Source organism: Mesoplodon bidens, assembly GCF_964165515.1.
Source record: "Mesoplodon bidens genome assembly, chromosome: Y".
Classification (NCBI taxonomy): domain Eukaryota; kingdom Metazoa; phylum Chordata; class Mammalia; order Artiodactyla; family Ziphiidae; genus Mesoplodon; species Mesoplodon bidens.
In genome coordinates, this window is record NC_138180.1 from 47,079,143 (window position 1) to 47,104,688 (window position 25,546).

The 25,546-nt window shown below is 36.8% G+C and overlaps 1 protein-coding gene across 5 annotated transcripts in view; it reads right to left on the reverse strand.

Moving 5' to 3' along the window:
* The window catches only part of LOC308609614 (ubiquitin carboxyl-terminal hydrolase 9X-like), a 115,537-nt gene extending 92,326 nt beyond the window's left edge, over positions 1 to 23,211 (reverse strand). For all 5 annotated transcript variants that reach the window (XM_081223335.1, XM_081223334.1, XM_081223333.1 and 2 more), the window contains exons 1-11: positions 22,964 to 23,211; positions 15,393 to 15,538; positions 12,861 to 12,940; positions 9,607 to 9,719; positions 7,975 to 8,193; positions 6,544 to 6,659; positions 6,104 to 6,355; positions 5,890 to 6,028; positions 4,088 to 4,240; positions 2,402 to 2,506; positions 168 to 374 (exon numbers count right to left, since the gene is read on the reverse strand). In XM_081223335.1, the coding sequence (XP_081079461.1) occupies positions 168 to 374; positions 2,402 to 2,506; positions 4,088 to 4,240; positions 5,890 to 6,028; positions 6,104 to 6,355; positions 6,544 to 6,659; positions 7,975 to 8,193; positions 9,607 to 9,719; positions 12,861 to 12,940; positions 15,393 to 15,538; positions 22,964 to 23,056 (1,623 nt within the window). In that variant the 5' untranslated portion in view covers positions 23,057 to 23,211. The remainder of the gene's footprint in view (positions 1 to 167; positions 375 to 2,401; positions 2,507 to 4,087; positions 4,241 to 5,889; positions 6,029 to 6,103; positions 6,356 to 6,543; positions 6,660 to 7,974; positions 8,194 to 9,606; positions 9,720 to 12,860; positions 12,941 to 15,392; positions 15,539 to 22,963) is intronic.
* Positions 23,212 to 25,546: the final 2,335 nt, after the last annotated feature.

Genomic DNA, 25,546 nt, shown 5'->3' on the forward strand with positions numbered 1-25,546 from the left:
ACACAAAAACTAGTTGAAAACATGTAAGAGGAGGAAGCCAGGCTTATATGACAAAGGTAAGATGATCAAAAATTACCTGGAATGATTAAATAATGGGATTATCCTCTAACAAAGTCATCCTAATAGTGGGGAAAAAAGAGAAAATGAGCAAAGAAGCACTCCCATACCTGGGAACAACTATAATCTAGTATTTTTATGTGGGCACTGAGAGCTAGGTCCATGATGTCTACAGGCACATCATCACTATGAGCCAGATTCCAAAGAAGGTTCAATACTTTGTGTGCCATTACACCGTCTTTATCATCTTCTGCAAGACGTCGTATCAGCTCAAGTAGCTTTTCACGTTGCTTTTTACTTGCATGCGTCCAGTTTGCCTAGGAAAAAATTTTTAATTATGTAAATATCACAAGTTATACATGTATTATATTAGGTCATCACAACTTTAATTACAGGGCTTTGGATAAACCAACTCTCTATTCATCACACCCACACATGCATACCAACAGCATAATTCATTTCTCATTTGAGGAAACTAATAGTATTCAAAAGGAAGATTAATCTAAATATCAAGAGAAAATAACCTCTATTTACAACTTTAACTCCATCACTGCTGACTTTAAAATTACATAATAAAAAGATGAAGAAAATACCCAATACAAAATATGTTAAGAAGTTCTAAAACTCAACAACAAAAAAAACACCGATTCAAAAATGGACACAGGACTTGAACAAATATTTCTCCAAAGACTCAAATGGCCCATAAGCATATGAAAAGATGCTCAACATCACTGATTAGGTGGTCACAAAGCACCAAGTTGATCTCCCTGAGCTATGCGGCTGCTTCCCACTAGCTATCTATTTTATGTTTGGTAATGTATATATGTCCATGCCACTCTCTTACCTTGCCCCAACTTACCCTTCCCCCTCCCCATATCCTCAAGTCCATTCTATAGTAGGTCTGTGTTTTTATTCCCGTCTTACCCCTCGGTTCTTTATGACCTTTTTTTTTTCCCCCTTAGATTCCATATATATGTGTTAGCATACGGTATTTGTTTTTCTCTTTCACTCTGTATGACAGACTCTAGGTCCATCCACCTCACTACAAATAATTTTGTTTCTTTTAATGGCTGAGTAATATTCCATTGTATATATGTGCCACATCTTCTTTATCCATTCATCTGCCGATGGACACTTAGGTTGCTTCCATGTCCTGGCTATTGTAAATAGAGCTGCAATGAACATTGTGGTACATGATTCGTTTTGAATTATGGTTTTCTCAGGGTATATGATCAGTAGTGGGATTCCTAGGTCATATGGTAGTTCTATGTGTACTTTTATAAGGAACCTCCATACTGTTCTCCATAGTGGCCGAACCAATTCACATTCCCACCAGCTGTGCAAGAGTGTTCCCTTTTCTCCACACCCTCTCCAGCATTTATTGTTTCTAGATTTTATGATGATGGTCATTCTGACCGATGTGAGATGATATCTCATTGTAGTTTTGATTTGCTTTTCTCTAATGATTAATGATGTTGAACATTCTTTCACGTGTTTGTTGGCAATCTGTATATCTTCTGTGGAGAAATGTCTATTTAGGTCTTCTGCCCATTTTTGGATTGGGTTGTTTGTTTTTTGTTATTGAGCTGCATGAGCTGCTTGTAAATTTTGGAGATTAATCCTTTGTCAGCTGCTTCACTTGCAAATATTTTCTCCCATTCTGAGGGTTGTCTTTTGGTCTTGTTTATGAAAAACCTTCATTTTAAGAGATAATGCCAAACTGTTTTCTCAAGTGGCTGCACCAACTTAACTTGTTATCAGCAATACAATAGTTATTATAAATAAGAAATCTTCTGATTCTAAGCCCTGTGGTTACTGGAATATTCATTCATGAACAATGATATATGATTTTAAGCTCTTGATCCACAAGTTCTCCAATCAACCTGAACAACTACAGAGAAACTTTTCAAGTGCCCAAATATACCAATGCAGATATGACATTAGAGACTCTTGAACTTCCGGCTAAATCTCGTTTCTATTTGCCTGTGTGCATTAGCCCAAGGAACCACTGATTTGTCTCCACATTTGTTATCATGTCTCACTTTCCACTATAACAAATAACATTTCCCCGCACTTCTATGATTTATCTTAACCTACAGCAAAATCAAAAATTGACAGAGGAAACTAACCTGAAAGAAAAATAGTTGGTTCTGTATTTGTGAAGAAAATTATTAATATAATAAAAACTGTTACATTCTGACTGGAATATATAACAACCAATTCTTAATTCTAAGAGATTCTTTAATGAAATGTGTTAGTAAGTATTTTGGCCAACACAAAAGATATCTAATTAACTGAATCTACTGAAAGTGAAATTGTACTGCTTTACTATTTGAACTACTACCTTAAAGCAATCGAAAAGATGATCAAGTTGTTCAGGAGAAAAATCCCAGGCCAACTTTGCCAGAAGGTCATGCACATTCTTCACAATGGCTTCATGTTTCCCTGCCTGTTGGAAAAAAACAAAATAAGTAATATTTATTTAGGACAAAAATAAAAACAAAAAAAGTCATATTATACTTAAATTTGAATAAAAACAGGAAATAAGCGGTACTGTATCAACCTCTATTAATTAGTACAATATTCCTACCTGATTAATGTGAGGTTATAAACAAAATTCCTAATACTTTTAATGCTTTAGAGCTGCTATTTGTACTCATTTGATATACTCATCTTGATATAAGTGGTAATGCACTTCAGGAATTCATATGAAAGTTTATTACAGAGTTTTAAAAATAAAATTTAGAGAAAATAAGGCAAAACGGTGGACTGTTTCCACACTGAAAGCTTAAGTGCTCAGTGACAGCAAAATGAGCATTTTGTTGGTTTCTCTTTAAAAAAAAAAAAACTTTGGGGCTTCCCTGGTGGTGCAGTGGTTGGGAGTCCGCCTGCCGATGCAGGGGACACAGGTTCGTGGCCCGGTCTGGGAAGATCCCACATGCTGCGGAGCGGCTGGGCCCGTGAGCCATGGCCGCTGAGCCTGCGCGTCCGGAGCCTGTGCTCCGCAACGGGAAAGGCCACAACAGTGAGAGGCCCACATACCACAAAAAAAAAAAAAAAAAAAAACTTTGTAATTTAGAACTTATGTTACTTCCCAACTGACCCATGAAGAACACCTGCGATTTAAGATAATTAAATTATACATTAATAGTTCTGAAACCAAAAATGTTACTTATCTTCATGAAAAGTTTAAATGTTCTGTAATAATTATAATTATAATTATAATATATATATAATAATTATTATAATAATTGTAATAATTATAAGGTTTTTTTTAAAAAATTTATTTATTTAGTTTTGGCTGTGTCGGGTCTAGTTGAGGCACACAGGATCTTCATTGAGACATGCAGGATCTTTCGTTGCAGTGTGTGGCCTTCTCTCTAGTTGTGGCATGAGGGTTTTATCTTGTCTAGTTGTGGCATGCAGGCTCCAGGGCATGTGGGCTCTGTAGTCGTGGAGCGTGGGTTCCCGAGTGCGTGGGCTCTGTAGTTGGCAGCACGCAGGCTCTCAAGTTGAGGCATGGGAGCTCAGCAATTGAGCATGCAGGCTTAAGTTGCCCCACAGCATGTGGGATCTTTGTTCCCTAACCAGGGATCTTACCTGCGTCCCCTGCATTGTAAGGGGATTCTTTACCACTGAACCACCAGGGAAGTCCCTAATCATAAGTTTTTGTGAGTAATATAGTAATACCACTTTTGTAACATGTGTTTCTTTACATATTTCATAGAAAAGAAATGCAATTTATAATTGTTACAAATCTCAGAGAAAAAAGATATAATTGTTATAAATCCATATATAATATGTATAATTATATATATATTTATATATATATATATATATAACTTATAATTTACACCCTTCAGCAGAGGGTGTCATGATGGGGGAAACTTGTGTTTTATTTAAAAAATATTCTTGGCAGGATTTCTGTTTAGATCAAGAAACTCACATACCGTTACATAGTGACTACCACAATATACTTAATTTTCAGTATCTTGGTTATAAAAATAAAATGGCATCTTAAATTCCTTACCTGTGCTGCCCAGATATTATCAAGATCTTGTAATGTAAGAGCTTTTTCTTTAATCACAAAACGAAGAATCTTCTCTAGCTTCTCTACATACTGAGGTTGATGAAGACTATCTTGCAAGACTATGGATAAGATATTGTTCTGCTGTATCCATTCCTAAATATAATACGAAAATTTTGTTTCAAAGCAGAAAGTTAGAAAAGTTTTTTAAAAAGCAAAACAGGGAGGGCGAATTGAATGAAAGTGATCAAAATATACAAACTTCCAGTCATTAGATAAGTAACTACTAGGGATGGGAAGGACTGCAATGATGACTAGAGTTAACACTACTGTAAAGTTTATTTGAAAGCTAAGACATTAGATTCCCATCTCATCACAAGGAAAAAAATTTTCTTAAATCTATTAGATAATGGATGTCAACTAAACTTGTGATAATCATTTGACAACACATGTAAGACAAGTCATTATGCTGTACACATTAAACTTATACAGTGCTATTGTGTCAGCATATATCTCAGCAAAGCTGCAAAAATCACAGAATTAAAAACATCATTCAGACTTCTAAATAACATTAATAGGAATTCAAAAAACAAAATCACATTTATGTCCACAAATTATAACATACTAATATAATGTGCTTACATGTTGTTTTAATGTATAACATTACAATAATTACATAGGATCCAGTTTTAAACACAAATGCTCCCACAGATGTGATAAATTTCCAAATTAGAACCCACTAATGTAATGTGCTTATTGTTGTTTTAATGCAAAATTAATATACAGTACAATAAATAAATGCACAGAATCTACTTTTTCATATACAGAAATGTTCCCTTAAATATGCTACAGAAAACACTTCTCAAACTATCTGTGGAGAGCAATCAATGTTATATTTACAATCAGCTTTAGATTGTAAATCTACATTTACAATGTAAATTTAAATTTACAAATTTACATTTTCTTCATCTGTCAAAAGACTGATAACAATTTAAGACTAGTGGACAATATTTTGCACCGTCACTCCTCAACATTCCACAAAGCAGGCAAATGGGAGACAGGAGAGCTGACCTCCAACACTGAATCTGAACCTGGCTCTAGGTTATGTAATGCTTCTCAGTATCACCCAAATGTCCTCAAAGAACCTTTTATCAGTTTGATCATTTATACTACTAAACTGAAGACTCCTTTAAGGTAGAGATTATTCTTCACAGATAAACCCCAGTGCTGGCACAGAATATACATTCAAAAAGTATTACTGAATAACTAACTTATTACTATAACTTACAGTATGCTATTCATTCCAATACTAAAATATATAAAAATATCTATCATACATCAATGTCAAAATGATATAGATACAGGTGTTTTAAAAATGAAGTTATTAAACTCATGACATTACCTGTCAAGATTTTATTCCTTTAAGTATAATCTCCATTTTAAAACTTCTAAACTGAATTCGCAAATTTATCACCACACCAATTCATTCACTAGATTCCAGATCACGGACCCCCTCTAAAGATCACCTCTATCCACTTCATGAACAAACTGTAACCAAACTGTAACTGCATCATGAACACCTACCCACATTTAATAATGATAAATTTACCAAAGACACAATACGTTAGCCTATCACTTCCAAATAACCAATCATTTGTAATTACTATTATAAAGACAGTTTTAGTATTTAATAGCTCACAATTAAGTCAATCTCCTAATATCAGAGTTAGATTTTGTTCTAACATTAACCAGTACTAGTTTTCATTAAGCAGATTCTTATTCCTAAAAGAAGCAAAGGGGCTTACTGCCATTCGCTCAACTGTCAGCCACTCTTCCTCCTCAGGATGACCATGTCGATGAGTGTAATATGATACACTAGATATCACCTTGTTAATTTCATTCAGTGCATTCATCTTTCCATTAAAAGAAGAAATCTGCAATAATCTGTAAGAAAAATTTGGATTGAGTATCACTATAAGAAACCAAGCAAGTAATTATTTACAGAAGGAAATCTCTTACCTAAGTATCATTTTTAATCTAAAAATTTCTAAACTTTTTACAGTTTCTTCTTGTCCTGGAATCCTTGAAGCTAAATTCTTCAGAGATTTAATAATCATTGAAAGGGCATCATTTTTGGTTTCATTCTTTGCTTCTTTTTTCAGTTCTTCATCAGTTAAGTTTTCTAAAAATTGTGGAACTATTTCTATAATTGAAATAAAGTACTTTTTCACTGTATGTTGACTGAGAAACTCATAGCATTGTCCAAATGGTCTGAAATAAGGAAAAAGCGATATCCAGTATTTTTACCAAGACATAACTCCCAAACTAATTTCAACAGTTAAAAAAAATTAACAGTTTAAAATGAGAAGAAAGAGTAGAAAACTGAAATTCAATTATTTTCAAGGCCATAAAATAAATCTCTATAGTGCAATGAATATTCATTTTAAAAATTAACTTACTTAATAAGGGCTGCAATTATTTGAACATTTAATGCTGATCCATTAGTAAAACGATCATGCAAAATCTGGAACCCATTTAATGTGCCAAATTTATTGATGAGATCCACTAGCCAACCCTGCAATAGAGTTGATGAGTTAATGTTTTCCTTTAAGAATGGAAAAAGCTACTATTTGAAATACCTTTGTTTGAAATAAGAAATTCAATAAAATAATTATGTAAAGCTGTGTTTTAAAAGAATACAAAATATTTGTATAAAATGGTCACAGAAATATTTATGGAGACTTAGAACTTTTCCTACTGTAATCTCTTCTCTGTATTGCTTGAGCCAGAGGCAGCACAGGTTTAATTTACGAAGTAGTTCCTAGTGGCATGGCTGGTATTTGTTCATATCCCATATGTCTGGTGAACAGAAATTAAGGTTTCGTAGCTAAAAACACTGCTATAGAGAAATGTAAATGAGTTTAAACATTATGTAAATATAAAAATCATATTGTAAGCATAAGTGCACAAGAAAGACCTTTAAATCTTATCTTTTAAAAAGCCAAATTTTACAGGGGAAAAAATTAACAGAAACAATAAAAATTAGGAACAGAGGCCTTTTTACTAACAATCTGAGGCAGATATAATTTCTACAAACAGAAAATAATTACAAACAGAAAAAAAGTATTCAAAACACATGTAAAATGCTAACTGAAGACTACATTGGTATATCTCAATTCTAGCTTTGTTAGTAACCTATTATGAGCCTCCTGTAAATTAAGTTTTTTTCCTGAATAAATGCACTATAGCATTTTCCTCCCATTTTATTTTAAAGGGTTAATATAGAGAGTGACAGTAGGAAGACTTCCGAATAGGAAGCCTGAAAGCATTGCTCTTGTTAAATAACTTTACAGGCGCTCTTAAAGTCAGTCCAAATTTTAGAGCAACCAAGCAAATGCTCAATCAGGAAGAAGTCACATTCAAAAGTTAGGCAATTTCATTGTGTTTTTATTGACAAATGCCTACTCCCTCCCCAAAGCAACACAGTTTAAGGGAAGCAATGGTCTAATCTTTAATCCTTTTACATAAACTGGAAAGAGCAGAGAGGACTGAATTTGCAATATTAATCAACTGTGGGCTGCCTGTGAAATTTATTTCTTTTGCCTACCTTGGAGATCAGACAAACAAAAGGAGCTTGGAACTCAGGATAGGGAAAGCGACAGAAAGGAGCAGGGACAGTTCAAGAAAACCACATAAAGAACTACAGATACACAAGACTTTGGGGCAATTACTGACTGAGGACTATAAGAGAACTGTGAAGGCTCCAAGAAGAAGCATATAACAAGGTTATGTGCTGATCATTAAGTTAAAAGGAGGTTAATGATTCTACAGTTTTATGACAAAACAAAATAATTTTAATATTTAATTTTGAAAATAACAAACCAACACACTTTCGGTGATCGAGGATCTGAGGAACGAGCAAATAACTCATCTTCAGGCAACTGAGCACTTGTGGAAACTGATTCACATGGACGTGTACCGTTGTAGATATGGAATTTGCAATGAGGATTTAAGGCCATGGCGAGAAGTTCTAGAAGTGGAAACCAGTCTTGGGACAACTTGGCCACACAAAGTTCCACTAGGCGATGTGTATTGTTAATAATGCACCTCTGTTTATATTGGGGGTGGAGGAGTTGATTCAGAAAGAGAAAACATTGCAATTTCAAACAACGAAACATTAAAATCTTGTTAATAATAATCTCATAACATTTTTCTATACGTATGATCATTTAACAAATACTGAGATCAAACTGATATATCAGTAAAATAAATTTATACTTATTCACTTCATAATAGTATTGCACCCAATTTCAAAAGATATTTGAGAAGGGTTACAAATGAAGTAGGCACCAGAGGTTGTTTATTTCTGCTCTATGTGCACAGGAACATGCAAATTACCATTTTCTTTTTTTGGAGTTTATACTCTAGAGGCAGTAATTCCAAAATCCATGACTTAAACATTTTAAGTCATGTAAATTAACAAAGATCCAAAGATGTGTAATCTAAACCTCAATTCAAAACTCACAGATCCTTCCCAAAATGTCTATTTCTATAGGTTAAAATTCACATCAAATCAGAAAATGTAAGGATTTATATAATATGCCTTATATATAAGATATTTGTGGGAAATGTCTAAGTTATACTTTCTAGGTTGAAATGCACAAAAAAAGTATATGTTTACTTCATAACTTTTGAGTAATTCCATTTTATAAGTGACCAGAGGTTTGGAATAATTATAGTGCTTCAACGCTTCTATTAAGATGCATACTTTTTCACTTTCAACATCTCTGGAATATGAGGGTATCTTAGAATTAATTTTGTCCTAGACTGAAGCTGTTACCTTAGAGTACTTGTGTTTCCTGATGCAGTCACTTGAAGATACAACCAAACTTAGACTACTTTAAATTCTGTTTGACTTTTGCTATTAAAACTGATTTCGAATTCATACCACAAACTTGTGGGCATACTAGTTTTTTAAATTCCCAGGGATGATTTTCTTTCTCTCTACTCACTGCCAAGGTTAAACTGTGCAAGATATCTTGAGTGTCATTCCTACATGATGAGTTTAATTACCAGCTACATTTGCAATGAAATTGCACTCACCCTTTGGTAGCCAGCTATATTGGGAGTCTCCTATTATATTCCCCATTTGGGGTATTTATCTTTCTTACTGGTATATAAATCAGGGGGACTCTACCAATCAACAACATATTGGATTTGCCAAAGGTTTGTTTGGGTTTTTCCATCACATCTTATAGAAAAACCTGAACAAACTATTTGGCCAATCCAATACATTTGATGAAATATGGTATCTTACATAAGGTCACAGGGACCTGGGGTTCCAGGTGAGAGATGAAGCAAAGGTTTCATAACTCAAAATATCAAGCTCATTCTAAAAGACCTTTAACTGAATGAAATACATTAGCAGAGCTGATACATTATTCACAGTAATGTTTTCCAGAGACAAAACCACAGGGATCACCATGTAAACCTGAGTCTCCAAATTAAATTATAAGACTCACATGAATTTCAAACTTCCAGCCACTCACTGCCTCATCCATAAGGATTTTAGTGAAAGATATTGTTAGCCCATCTCGGAAAAAACGTTGGCATGCTTCACTTTTAACGTCGAGACCTAAGAAAAGGTGAAAAAATTAAACCTGACACAAAGTAAAAAGTTCTCTGGCCAGTTATATCAGTTTTGAACTATTATAGTTTCCAACTAAAAAACAGTACTGTAGCTTTTGAAACAAGACAGGGCATTATCAAAAGATGTTAAATGGTAACTTATTTACACTGAAAACATCTAACTCAGAAAAATGAAATACTGTACTCAATAAACTCTAGTAACACTGAGTTGTATAAAACTACATCAAATTAATGAATGCGATGAAAATGCTCTGAAATTAGACTTTTAAACTAGACTTTAAAACAAAGACAATTACTGGGTAGACGGAATACAAACCATTTCTTTTTACTCACTGAAAGTAACAGTTCAAAACTTTTATTTTTTTTATTTATTTTTTATTTTTTTGCAGTACGCGGGCCTCTCACTGTTGTGGCCTCTCCCGTTGCGGAGCACAGCCTCCGGACACGCAGGCTCAGCGGCCACGGCTCACGGGCCCAGCTGCTCCGCGGCATGTGGGATCTTCCCAGACCGGGGCACGAACCCGTGTCCCCTGCATCGGCAGGCAGACTCTCAACCACTGCGCCACCAGGGAAGCCCCCAAAACTTTTAAATAGTGACTTAAAAACTTCATTTGCCTGTAAATTATTTACCATCAAATTTAAAAGATGAGGGGCTTCCCTGGTGGCGTAGTGGTTAAGAATCCACCTCTCAACGCAGGGGACACAGGTTCGAGCCATGGTCCGGGAAGATCCCACATGCCACGGAGCAACTAAGCCAGTGCACCGTAACTACTGAGCCTACGCTCTAGAGCCCCGAGCCACCACTACTGAGCCCGTGTGCCACAACTACTGAAGCTCATGCACCTATAGCCTGTGCTCTGCAACAAGAGAAGCTGTCACAATGAGAAGCCCATGCACCACAAAAAAAGGAGCCCCCACTCGCCACAACTAGAGAGGGCCCATGCACAGCAACGAAGACCCAACGCAGCCAAAAATAAATAAACAAATAAATTTACTTGAAAAAAAATTTAAAAGATGAATCTTGTCTTTCTAATTAGTTCTCACTTGGCACCTAAGCATTTTCTTTTGACTTTTGTGTGATTTAATAGAATAGACTCATGTGCCTTCATCCAAAAAGACAACTTGTCATAATTCATCGTAACTCAGAAACATTAAATTAGTACAATAAAGTATACTGCGCTTTCAATTATATACTTATTGGTATGTCAGCTAAACCCAGAATCTTCCATAAAAATGTAAACTTTGCTTCATACAGTAACCATGACCCCAGAAAAAAGTGGAGAAAAGCCCCTGAAAATGATATACCTCCACTGAATGGCAATGCTACTAAACTAAGTAGCATTTTCAGTTTTTGTTCATCATATATTGTCAGGACCTAAAACGTGTCTAGTACATGAACCCTTCAATAAATACAACCCAAACTAACCACAATAAAATTTTTTTGAGTGCTGAGAAACATTTTTTATCTGGTAAGATATTTTCATAGGACACTAGATTATGTCTGTAAAATTTTTTTTTGGGGGGGGTACGCGGGCCTCTCACTGTTGTGGCCTCTCCCGTTGCGGAGCACAGGCTCCAGATGTGCAGGCTCAGCGGCCATGGCTCGCAGGCCCAGCCGCTCCGCGGCATGTGGGATCTTCCTGGACCGGGGCATGAACCCGCGTCCACTGCATCGGCAGGCGGACTCTCAACCACTGCGCCACCAGGGAAGCCCAGATTTTTTTTTAAAAAATCATGAAACATTCTTTAAATGTTAGGTCTCTATAAGTTAAATAAAATTATTACCCTTGCCATGGAGTCAGACAGATTTCCCAAGGTATCACAGATGTTAAAAATTTGCCTAATGACATTACACTCAGTAAATACATCTGTGGATAGTCCATTTCAACTTCTCATTGGATGACCCAGAAAATATAATGCTACTGCCCTTTGTTTTGGCCTTTAAGGCCTTAATCAAGTACAATATATAACAAAAATTAGTCATTTGCTACAAGAATTCAGGTGCACCTATTAGTAGAAAAAGTCGTTGAAAAATGATGTGTTGCAACATAAAACTTTTACATCTGGTAACAGATTTTGTTAATTGCTTTAAAACACACACACACACACACACACACACACACACACACACACGACAGTTATTTCCCAAGACTTTTTATCTTTCTCAGAAAAAACCTTTTTGTGTTGAAAAAAATGTCAAACATACAATCGTGACAGCTTATTACAAAGACAATAACAGATGGGGTTCCATTAGCATGTCATTTGATTCACTGGCTTTTTAGTAAGTGATTCAAATGGCTGAGTTAAAATGTCTTTTACTGAATTATTTTGCAAATTAACATATTTCTCAAATATAAATGGTTTAGGTACAACAAAAAAAGTCTACAAAAATATCTGAAGTCATATGGCCACACAGTGTTTTTAAATTGTAAAATATGCTATAATGTGTACTCTTTCACATAACAGATTTTTTAAATCTATTACATTCTAAAAAATGTTTTTGAGTAACAACTTCTTTCAAAATATAAAAAAACAGATCCATTCTTAGAAACATAAATAATCATACAAAATTCTGCATTACATTTTAAAGGACTCAGAGGTCCTTAAAGGCTGTCTTAAGGTTTCTATGAACGTTCTGCTCTAAGTTTAATATACATAAGCCCTACTAGAAAGTTTAGCAATACAGTGTAGTCTAGGATTTTATAATTGAAAAAAACAAAGCTTTCAAGAACAACGTGGGGCCTTCCCTGGTGGCACGGTGGTTGAGAATCCGCCTGCCAATGCAGGGGACATGGGTTGGAGCCTGGTCCAGGAAGATCCCACATGCTGCGGAGCAACTAAGCCCACGCACCACAAATACTGGGCCTGCGCTCTAGTGCTCGTGAGACACCAACTACTGAAGCCCATGCACCTAGAGTCTGTGCTCGGCAACAAGAGAAGCCACCGCAATGAGAAGCCCGTGCACTGCAACGAAGAGTAGCCCCCTCTCGCCACAACTAGAGAAAAGCCTACACGCAGCAACAAAGACCCAACGCAGCCAAAAATAAATAAATAAATTTATTTTTTTTAATGTGAAAAAATATATAATAGCATACATAATGAAAAGTTCAGTAAAATATAAACTCACCTTTTTTACTAAGATCAATAGCAGCTTCTAAAAGCACTTCTAATTCCCCTTTCGGCAAAACTGGAACCACCCATCGAGGCCTAAAAATTATCATAGAGTTTTAAAATGCTGCATTGTTTGAGCACAAACAAAATACCACAAATAACTTACCTATCGTAATTGCTTTTACTATGAAAAAGTGAAAAAACCCTGACTATATTATGTATTCATCATAAAATTTAAAAAAGAGATTGGCAAATTACTTGCTTAGTGTTACTGTATTTACACACACAATTTTTTAAAGTACTAAAGCTACAGACATAGCATTAAGGGAGAATTAATTTAATAACTTTCACAGACCATTAAAACTAAAAATAATTATTAATTAAGTGTATACCTGTTGTTAAGGTTAGTAGGAAAAGTGTTCTTTTGAGGTTCAGGTTTATTAGTGAGAAAAAACAAGTATGACAACCCTTTTCTTTTGTCTTCTTCACAACAGACAAAAGAAATGAGAAGACAAATGGCTGGTTTCTCCTCAATTCACCTTCACAGGACAATCTATCAATCTCTCCTGAAGATTATGGGACTCATATGGTCTCCAAGCTTTTATACAATAAGTACACTTCAACATCAAAGCAATGATACAGATACCACCATAGCCAATTAGTATTTTCCCCAATATCAAAAAAGCTCAGTCATTTAGGAATATATCCACTACTAACCCACTACTTCCCCTAAAGAACTTACTTACATCTATCCCTTAAACCCTTTCCTGAAATACAGCAAAATTCCCAAATATTCTTATTTCGATAAAGATTTCTTATTACAAATCATCTGTTGGACATAAATTGATACTACCTTTTGGGGTTATTTTTAGTTACAGAACAGCATCTTTTTTAGTTCCCTGCCACTAAGGATTTACTATAACTCAGTCCTCTGGTTCTAATTAGAAGTACACTCTAGTAATAACAACAAGCATCAGACAAAGTAAACAATAATACAATCTCTTACAGTAATGTTCTATACAGCAGGACCCTGTTGTTGATCCATAAAAAACTGGAAGTAATAAACTAGAAAAGTACTACTTTATCAGCACCGTAACTGGTAATAATGAGAAAAAGTGGACTCCTATAGAAAATGGACATCGTAGAAATAACAAAAGTCACTTAGCAGCTCTAGTAGTCAGTATACCATGGAGAAATGAACTTCATAAACACTCAAAAGGAAATCTCCACATACAGTTCTAGGCAAGAAACATACCAAGTAAGATCACGTATCATCATATTTTAACAGCTTTATCCTTATCGTCTTTCAATTTTAAAAATTCCATACAAATGCCTGCATTAGGAAAAATGAGTTATAAAGTATTTGGTAATGACTAAAATGTGAAGGCTATTAAGAAGACAGTAAGGGACTTCCCTGGTGGTGCAATGGTTAAGAATCCACCTGCCAATGCAGGGGACATGGGTTCAATTCCTGTTCTGGGAAGATCCCACATGGCGCAGAGCAACTAAGCCCGTGAGCCACAACTACTGAGCCTGAGCTCTAGAGCCTGCGAGCCACAACTACTGAGCCCGCGAGCCACAGCTACTGAAGCCCACGTGCCACAACTACTGAGCCTGCGTGCCTAGAGCCCGTGCTGCGCAACAAGAAAAGCCACCACAATGAGAAGCCCTCGCACTGCACACAACAAAGAGTAGACCCTGCTCACTGCAACTAGAGACAGCTCACATGAAGCAACGAAGACCCAATGCACCCATAAATAAATTTATATATATATTAAAAAAAGGACAGTAAGATCACTGTGACATTGAAGTCCACTTTTTCTCATTTACTACCAGTTGCAATGCTGATATTTTGGTTTATTGCCTCCATTAAAAAAAAAGATTAAAACTAACCCTCAGGTTAGAAGAGGGAAGGAATGGGAGTTTGGGATTAGCAGATGCAAACCATAATACATAGGATGGCTGAACAACAAGGTCCTACTGTATCGCACAGGGAACTATATTCAATATCCAGTGACAGGGACTTCCCTGGTGGTGCAGTGGTTAGGAATCCGCCTGCCAATGCAGGGGACACGGGTTTGATCCCTGGTCCAGGAAGATCCTACATGCTGTGGAGCAACTAAGCCCATGCGCCACAACTACTGAGCCTGTGCTCTAGAGCCCATGTGCCACAACTACTGAAGCCTGCGTGCCTAAAGCCTGAGCTCCACAACAAGAGAAGCCACTGCAATGAGAAGCCTGTGCAGCACAACGAAGAGTAGTCCCCACTCAATGCAACTAGAGAAAGCCTGTGTGCAGCAATGAAGACCCAACGCAACCAATTAATTAATTAATTAATTTTAAAATCCAGTGACAAACCAAATAGAAAAGGAGATGACAAAGAATATACATGCGTATAACTGAGTCTTTGTGATGTACAGAAGAAATTAACACAACATTGTAGATCAACTAAACTGCAATAAAATAAAACAAAAACACCAAACCCAAAACGAAACAAAACAAAAAAACACAACCAACCAACAAACCCCGCCCAAAACAAAGAACTTACCGGTTGATCATGTCATCCAACTTTGTCAGGTCAGTATGTGGAAATGCAGGTTCCTCATCTTCATGCTGTGGTGGAGCATCACCTTGACCTTGTTCATCTGGAGGAGCTGGTGGGGAATTCTCATTGAAGGAATCAGGTGATGAGGCCTTAAAATTAAATATTATAGATTTAAATTTTTATAACATGTACAATATTTAGCAATTCAAATGCCAACACAGGTTATGTGAAAATATAATTTTTTTATTGTCAATATATATCTGTAAATATTTGACAAAATGGAAATCACACTGATATCTTTTCCTGTCAACCTATGAGTATTCTTCCACATAATTAAGAACCTTATAAAAGTTAATTAATAGCTACATTGTACTACATGAATTAACCAGATTAAAATTAGAGAATCAGTTTTTGTAACGTTTACTGCCAATACAATACTGTTATACTGAACCTCCATAATTACAAATCTTTACGCAAAGTGTGGAAAAGAGTAACTTTTGAGGCTACATTACAGAAGTCACCATAACTTCTGGTGACTCTCTTAGAGCAATCTTTCCGGAAAAAGTTAAATACCATGTCCTGAAGACACTTATCACAGTGTCTTGAAGGCAATGTGCACAGGTACAGAGGCCCATGTGGTAAGGAACTGAGATCTCCAGCCAATAGTCTTCTGAGTGAGCCACTGTGGAAATGAAGTCCCCAAACCCAGTCAAATCTCCAAAAAACTATAATCCAAGGTGACATGCTGACCACAACCATAAAAAAAAGATACTGATTCACTCACCAAAACTGTGAGAAAATGGGTGTTGTTTTAAGTTACAAAAAAAAAAAAACCCAACAACTTAGCCATAGGCTACGTAAAATATAGATGCTTAAATACAAGTACACAAAAAAGAAGAAAGTAAAAGTATAGGAAGAGACTTCTGGTTTCCAGTCCAATACGTAAGGAGTTTTAAGTTGTCATTCCTTCCTATCAATTAAAAGAGCTAAATAATACTGCTGTACACTTGAAACTAACACAACATTGTAAACTAACTATACTTCAAAAAGAACCACTAAGGGAATATTTAAAAAATTAAAATAGCTGAATAAAATGAAAATCAACAACTCTTCTCACATCGACCAGATAATTAAGGTCAAAGGGGAAAACTGCTGCACACAAAATCAAAATAGGTTTAGGGGGACACAAAGAATCAAAAATTACCAGAGCAGAAAGCCACAAGCAGAAACCTCCATGGAAACCAGACCAGTAATCCCTCTCTTAGCTGCAGTTTTGCTTTCTGCAGTTTCAGTTACCCACAGTCAACTGAGGTTTAAATCTATGGAATGGAAAATTCAAGAAATAAACAATTCGCAAGTTTTCAAACTGTGGGCCTGAGTAACTTGATGAAATCTCAAGCCATGCTTCTCCTGCTCCACCGGGTCCTGCACTGGACAAGAATATTTTCACTTTGGTTATCACCTGGCTATCAGATTGTCCTAGTAATGCAGTGCTTGTGTTCTTACAAGAAACCCTTATTTTACTTAATTATGACCACCAAGCACAAGCATAGTGATTCTGGCAATTCAGAAATGCCAAAGAAAAGCTGTAAAGTACTTAAGGTGAAAAGCTGAAAGTTCTTGAATTAACAAGGGAAGAAAAAAACTCATATAAGGCTACTAACACCTATGGTAAGAATGAATTTTCTACCTGTGAAACTGTGAAGAAGGAAAAAGAAATTCGTGCTAAGTTTGCTATTCCACCTCTAACTACAAAAGTTATAGCCACAGTGCATGATAAATGCTTAGTTTAGATGGAAAAGGCATTACATTTGTACAAGGTGTTTTTTGGTTTGGGTTTTTTTTTTTTTTTTGTGGTACTCGGGCCTCTCACTGTTGTGACCTCTCCCATTGCAGAGTACAGGCTCCAGACGCACAGGCTCAGCAGCCATGGCTCACGGGCCTAGCTGCTCCACGGCATGTGGGATCGTCCGGGATCGGGGCATGAACCCGTGTCCCTTGCATCGGCAGGTGGACTCTCAACTACTGCACCACCAGGGAAGCCCATACAAGGTGTTTTGAGAGACCACATTCACATGATTTTTATTATAGTATGTTATTACTGCAATTGGTATGTATGTATGTATGTATGTATGTATGTATGTATTTATTTATTTATTTATTTATTTTATTTATTTATGGCAGCCATGTGGCATGAGGGATCTTAATTCTCCAACCAGGGATTGAACTCGTGCCCCCTGTACTGGGAGGTCAGAGCCTTAACCACTGGACAGCCAGGGAAGTCCCCAACAATTGTCTATCTTATTATTAATAAAATAAAATTGTACACCTCTTACTGTGCATAATTTACAAATTAAACTTTATCGTAGGTATCAAAGGTTAGGAAAAAGCATGCTATATATAAAGGGTTCGGTGCTACCTGAAATTTCAAGCATCCACTGTGGGTCTCAGAATGTATTCCTTGGGGATAAGGTGCAGGGGAGGGATACTACTGTACTGGGATAAGAAAACCTAAACTGTTCATTCATTAACTGCTAGAAGCGGAGTACGGAAAGTCTAAGAGTTAAAAACTCCAGGGGGGTCTAAACTTAAGGGAACCCCCACACTTTTCTGAGTTTTACTTCCAGAAGTCCTATCAAGTTCTCACAGTGAAGATCAGAGAAAAATTCCCTTGTGTTTCAAGGAGGAGGTGGTGGTGCAAAGTAGCCATTTTGAAATATACCCCCAAGCAGTCTGTTCTTAATAGCACCTATCCTCAGGAAAAACTTTTACCAGACACTAATTGCCTAGGTTTTTATCAGAACCTAACCAACCCGAAATAAGGAAAACAGCAAATTCTAGCCTGCTATATAGCCTTCCATGAGGGGGAAAGAGAAATACCCAATACCAGCCCTCTCCAGTAATTCTGTCCGTCTTTACTACCATCCAATATAGTATGTACAGGTTTCAACAAAAAATTACAAGGCATACTAAAAGATAATCAACATAGCTTGAAGAGACAAAGCAAGCATCAGACTCAAATACGGGAGGGACGATGGAATTATCAGATCAAAACTTTAACTACAGCTGATGTGCCAAGGACGCTAAGGGAAAATGTAAACATTAAAGAAGATATGGATAATGTAAGCAGAGAGATGAGATTCTAATAAAGAACCAGAAGGAAATGATAGTGATCAAAAATAGTGTAACAATAATTTAGAATGCCTGTGATGGGCTCCTTTGTAGACTAGACACAGCTGAGGAAAGAATCTCTGAGGTTAAACATATGTCCAGAGAAACTTCCAACACTGGAAAGCAAAAGGAAAAAAGATAAGAAAAAAGAGGAACAAACTGAAGGACTACTACAAAAGGTGTAACATGTGCATACTTGGAATTCCAGAATGCAGAAAGAGAGAAAAAAAAAAGAAGAAATATTTGAAACAATAATGACTGAGAATTTTCCCCAAATTAATGTCTTACACCCAAAGCACAGATCCAAAGAGCGCAGAGAAAAACAAGCAGGATAAATGTTTGATAAAGAAAGAAAGAAAAGCACCTAGGCATATCATATTCAAACTACAAAAAGTAAATGGTAAAGAAAAATCTTGAAAGAAGTCTTTAGTTGGGGGACTGGGGAATCTTTCCTATAAAGGAACAAGGATAAAAGTTACAGCAGGTTGGCATTTCCCCGGTGGTCCAGTGGTTAAGACTTCACCTTCCGGGCTTTCCTGGTGGCCCAGTGGTTGAGAGTCCGCCTGCCGATGCAGGGGGTATAGGTTCAATCCCTGGTCGGGGAGCTAAATAAGCTCCCACATGCCTCCAAAAAACCAAACCATAAAACAGAACCAATTTTTTTTTTTTTTTTTTTTTTTTTTGCGGTACACGGACCTCTCACTGTTGTGGCCTCTCCTGTTGCGGAGCACAGGCTCCGGACGCGCAGGCTCAGCGGCCACGGCTCACGGGCCCAGCCGCTCCACGGCACATGGGATCTTCCTGGACAGGGGCACGAACCCGCGTCCCCTGCACCAGCAGGCGGACTCTCAACCACTGCACCACCAGGGAAGCCCAGTCAACTGATCTTTGACAAAGGAACAAAGACAATAACAATGGTGAAAAGACAGCCTTACAATAAATAATGTTTTAACAACTGGTCATCCACATGCAAAATAATGAATTCAGAAACAAGACGATACACACGATGGAAACTCAAAGTGGATCAGAAACCTAAATGTAAAACAGAATACTGTAATCCTCCTAGAAGATAACATAACAGAAAATCTAAATGACCTTGGGTTTGGTGCTAACTTTAGATATAACATGAAAGGCAACAAAGAGCTGACAAAGCTGGACTTCACTAAAATGATTTCTACCCCATGAAAGAGACTGTCAAGAGAATGACAAGACAAGTTACTAGGACAGACTGGGATAAAACATTTGCAAAATAAAGGACTGTTATACATAATACACAAAGAAATCTTAAAATTCAACAATAAGAAAAAAACCTGACTGAAAAACAGGCAGAAGACCTGAAGATACACCTCACCAAAAAGGACTAACAAATAACAAATAACCATATGAAAAGATGTTCAACATCATATATTAGGGAACTACAAATTAAAACAACCAGATACCAAAACATACATATTTGAATGGCCAAAATTCAAAACCGTGACAAAATCAAATGCTAGAACAGCCACTTTGCAAAACAGTTTGGCAGTTTTTTAGAAAACTAAACATATTATACAATCCAGCAACTGCAGTCCTTGGTTTATTCAAATGAGTTGAAAATATATGTCCACACAAAAACCCACACATGAATGGATGTTTACAGCAACTTCATTCATAACTGCCAAAACTTGGAAGCAATCAAGATGTCCTTCAGTAGGTGAACAGATAAACTGTGGTACATCCAGACAACAGAATGTTTTTCAGTGATTAAAAAAAAAAAAAAGCTACTAAGCCATGATAAGACAAAGAAGAACTTTAAATGCATATTAATAAGTAAAAGAAGCCAATCTGAAAAGATTACACACAGTATGATTCCACCTATATGGCATTCTGTAAATGGCAAAACTATAGAGGCAAGTCAAAGACCAAGTAGTCACCAGGGGCTCACAGAAGGAAGGGATGAAGAGGCAGAGAAGATTTTAGTGCAGTGAAACTATTCTATAATAGGACATCTTTGTCAAAACTTAGAGAATATAGAAAACAGCAAGTGAACCATAATGTAAACTATGGAGTTTGAGTGATAATGATCTGTCAATATAGATTCATTGATTTTAACAAGGATGGTTGTGGTGGGGGGTGGGAGGGTAGTGTAGGCAAGTACTCTGTACTTTCTGCTCAAGTCTGCTCTGAACCTAAAAGCCCACTAAAAACAAGTAAAAAGTACAAAAGAGAACGACTTAAAACAGTAGTACTCAGGGGAATTAATGAAAGATGACAGTAAAAATAACAAATGGTGTTTAAAAAAAAAGGATAAGATATCCTTCATAACAATAACCTTCCACCCTCCCTGCAAAGTGGTGCACCTATACTAATATGTGAGAGTTCGGCTTTGACGTAGGAAGAATTACTGGAGATTAAAGAGATCTCTAGGACTTCCCTGTTGGTGTAGTGGTTAAGAATTCATCTGCCAATACCGGGGACACAGGTTCGAGCCCTGGCTGGGAAGATCCCACATGCTGCCGAGCAACTAAGCCCAGTGCACCACAACTACTGAGCCTGAGCTCTAGAGCGCACGAGCCACAACTACTGAGCCCATGTGCCACAACTATTGAGTCTGCGCTCTAGAGCTCACGAGCCACAGCTACTGAAGCCCGCACACCTAGAGCCCGTGCTCCTCAACAAGAGAAGCCACCACAATGAGAAGCCCGTGAGCCACAACAAAGACCCTATGCAGCCAAAAATAAAATATATAAATAAATTTATAAAATTAATTAAATAAAGAGATCTCTACACACATAAGAAGTATGCATGTAAAGATTAATGAGTCAAACACCCTCTCCCCACAAAATCACTATTTTCAATGTGAATGCATCTTACTGGTTCAAAATATGTCTAGCTAAAATTAATATAACATATCAAAGTGGAATGGGCAAGCCCACAATCCCAGGTGGACATCAACAGAGTTCTCAACAAGTAATAAAACCAGCAGATTTAAAACAAAATAAAACAAGGTTATATAAAACATATGAAACGAATACCGAGAAAACTGGAAACAACTGACATGCATAATGAATGCTACAGCATAATATATAGTATTTTTGCCAAGCAGAAGTGAAATTGACCCTATGTTGATTAACATACCAACCCTCAATAAGTTCCTAAGTGCAGCATCACCGAGAATAGATTCTCTAATCACAGAGGAATTAAGCTACAAACCAATGACAAAAAGTTAACCCGAAAATCTCTAACTGCTTGAAAATGAAGCATGGTGTTTATAAAGAATCCTTACAAAGAAAGATTACCATGCAAATTTTAAAATGTTAACTGAGTAACAGTAAACATAAACAAATATCAAAAGTTATGGGATATGGTTTAGCAAAAATTTATAGTATAAAATGTATGTTTTAGAAAATGGAAAAAGTGAAAGAAAAGCTGAACAAGCAATTATCTAAAGTTCATTATCAGGAAACTAGAAAATGAACAACAAATTAAACCCCAGGAAAGCAAAAGGAATGATCTAACAAACACGAAAAAAATAATATATAAATGGGAGGAGAAAAATAAAAGGCAATACCTTTGCAAAACTATTTTGCAAAGTTTAATGAAACTGACTAATCCCCTAAGACATAATAAATACAAATGACCAATATCTGATATTAGAATCAAAGAATTAATGTTAATTAAGCTTTTAATAAATTTATTTTATACAAATTCTTCCAGAGAAAAGGAAAAGAATTATTTCCGTGTAGGCCAGCACAAAATTTTGATACTAAAATCTATGTCAGGGCTTCCCTGGTGGCGCAGTGGTTGAGAGTCCGCGTGCCAATGCAGGGGACACGGGTTCGTGCCCCGGTCCGGGAAGATCCCACATGCCACAGAGCGGCCGGACCCGTGAGCCATGGCCGCTGAGCCTGCGCATCCTGAGCCTGTGCTCCGCAACGGGAGAGGCCACAACAGTGAGAGGCCCACGTACCGCAAAAAAAAAAAAAAAATCTATGTCAAACTCTTTACTTATATTACTTCATTTATCTTCATTTTAAAGAGGTGGAATTTTTAATCTAAAGATATGGAACATCTGAAGATTAGATATTATATTATTTAACCAGATGCATAAGGTAAGTGTGGGCACAAAGATGGGATGCGAACAAAAACAGCTGACTTGAATCTATGCTGATAACTAAAGGATACAATGACTGATTTAACTCTTTTGCCCTCATGCTCAGAGGGCCTTACATATAAAATAAAGTGGAGGTACATTCTCAAGCACACGTACAGTACGGTTCCTTTTACTAAGAACCTCAGTGACTTTTTAAAAGTGTAACTTAAAATGACAATAGCTTTTATGATTACTTTACAAATTATTCAGGACATCTGGCCATCGTTTACTAATCCATAGCGCCCAAGACAACACAGCCTTCATTTCCTACCTGATTCTGGAAGGGGGGCTGAGACTGTCCATCAGAAGCCTGGCCCTGGCTGTCATTCCCTCCTACTGGAGAGCCAGCAGTAGTGACTGTCATACTCGACAGAGAACAGATTTTTGCTATTTTGTCTGTTTATTTAGTCGTCGTAAGAGAAGAAATTATAGTCCACTTATAAGAGTTGAAGTACCAGCATATGTCAGCCTTAAATATCTCCAATTCAAGGATAGACCATCTTGCAGAGACCATTTCATTACCTAAAAGTAGAAGGGAATAAAAGGTATACTTGTATTAAATATTAAAAAAATAAATAATGAATCGTTCCAATTTTAATGTGTACAGTAACATCACCAGAGTCTTTACAGTCAATAAGAGATGGCTATAAAAATGAAACAAATGAAAAAATAAAATTTTTATAAATATTGTTACTCAATAAATTTACATTGTTGTACCAGTAGTAATAACAAGAAAACATAAAAGTCTTAATATTAGATACAATATTCCAGAAAAAATACAAAGCTCTAGTTATCTTTTACTTAACTAAAGAATCTATAAAATGCCCATCAAATACTGAAAAAATATAGATACTTTAAGGTGTAGACTGCTCTTAAATAAGTAAAATGAAAAGATAAAACATGATTTCAAAAAGGTAGGATTAGAGGGAGAAAGTAGATCAAGAAAACATCTGAAGTATACATACAGATTACATAAAAACAAATACACACACATATCTCCACACGGTCACTTGAAGATCACAGAGTCACTTTTGTTTTCCCATATTTAAACATTCTCATTCAAAAACTTTATATGAACTGGACAATTTTTTTTTTTTTTTTTTTTTTTTTTTTTGCGGTACGCGGGCCTCTCACAGTTGTGGCCTCTCCCGTTGCGGAGCACAGGCTCCGGATGCGCAGGCTCAACGGTCATGGCTCACGGGCCCAACCGCTCCGCGGCACGTGGGATCCTCCCGGACCGGAGCACGAACCCACGTCCCCTGCATCGGCAGGCGGACTCTCAACCACTGCGCCACCAGGGAAGCCCAAAGAAGACAATTTTTTTTTTTTTTTTTTTTTTTTTTTTGCTGTACGCGGGCCTCTCACTGCTGTGGCCTCTCCCGTTGCGGAGCACAGGCTCCGGACACACAGGCTCCGCGGCCATGGCTCGCGGGCCCAGCCGCTGCGCGGCATGTGGGATCTTCCGGGATAGGGGCACGAACCCGTGTCCCCTGCATCGGCAGGCGGACTCTCAACCACTGCGCCACCAGGGAAGCCCCGAAGACAATTTTTAATAAAAGTTAAGAGAAATTCGCTATCATCTTTCGTTGAGTTCTTCTGTTGCTAACAAAAGCTATTTAATTTTTTCTCACAACTCAAAAAAATCAGCCACCCATTCAATTCTAATGTTCTTTCTTTTGTCCTTTTACCTGGGCTACTGATCCCACTGTGTATGTTCCATGTGTAAAAAGGCCTTGCTCTTAAACTTTGGCTTCTCCATTTCTTTCTGGATCCATTTTTCTTGGCCAAAAATATGCTTAAAACTCCTCTAGCGAAAGTCACTAATACCTGTCCTTCTTCAGGAATTTCTTGAAAAAATGTCTGTCATTCCTCTTTCTCATCACCTGGTTTCTGTTCAAAATTGCTTTTAAGCAGATGGTCTTAAGGGAGGTTCCATGGCTGACTCTGAAAATAAGGCATTTCTAAACCTGCAATGAAAGCTTTACGTGTATGGGCATTTTGTGGAGGACAAGAGAGATGACACTTGGTCCAGAAGCAAGACTCAACTAAGACTTTCATAATTCTGAATGTTACAAAGATTTTGTGATATTCGTTCTATGAATTAGGAACCTGAGGCTCTAAGAACTTAAGTGATTTAACAAAGCACAGGTAAGAAAGTACAGAAGCCTAGAATTAATCCCATCTCTCTCTAAAACACTACTTCCTGGGGTGGGAGGTGAGGGGGTCCTACTTAAATTTTTCTTCACACTCTTTTCCCTCGCACAGTATTCTCTTTGGCATTTGAGGTTATTCGAACTAAAATATCTTAAAATTGTATTCATCTGTCATTTTATGTCTGCCCTTATCTCTCTATCCAGAGATACATGTTAAATAATTTATCAAGGGGAGTAAGTCATTCTCAAAAAACAGGATATTATTAGGGTAAATGGAAACAAAGTGACCATACAATCTCCCTTCCCTCAAATAAAACACCTTTCTCCAAGATTACAGACCATTACTTCTCGCAAAGCCTCTGTTTCGTCTAGGGAGAAACTCTGCACTACAAAGATGCAATACCCTGAGACACAACTGAGCAACTTAGTAATTATTCAAATCATTTGAAATGTAATTCAAAACAGCAATGTTAGATATTTCCTTTAGATCACAGCAGCATTTTTCTCATATTCAAACTCTAGTAGTTCAACATATCCTAGGACTAGGAAAGTATCATCTTTCTCTAGATGAAAGTTAGTACTAGGAGATTGATGTCAGCAAGATGGCAGAATATGAAGCTCCAGGCCCTAGGTCTCCCTCAAAGACAAGTTAACAGCAATATGTGGATCAAAATACAATTGTAAGACAGCCAGAAACTGGT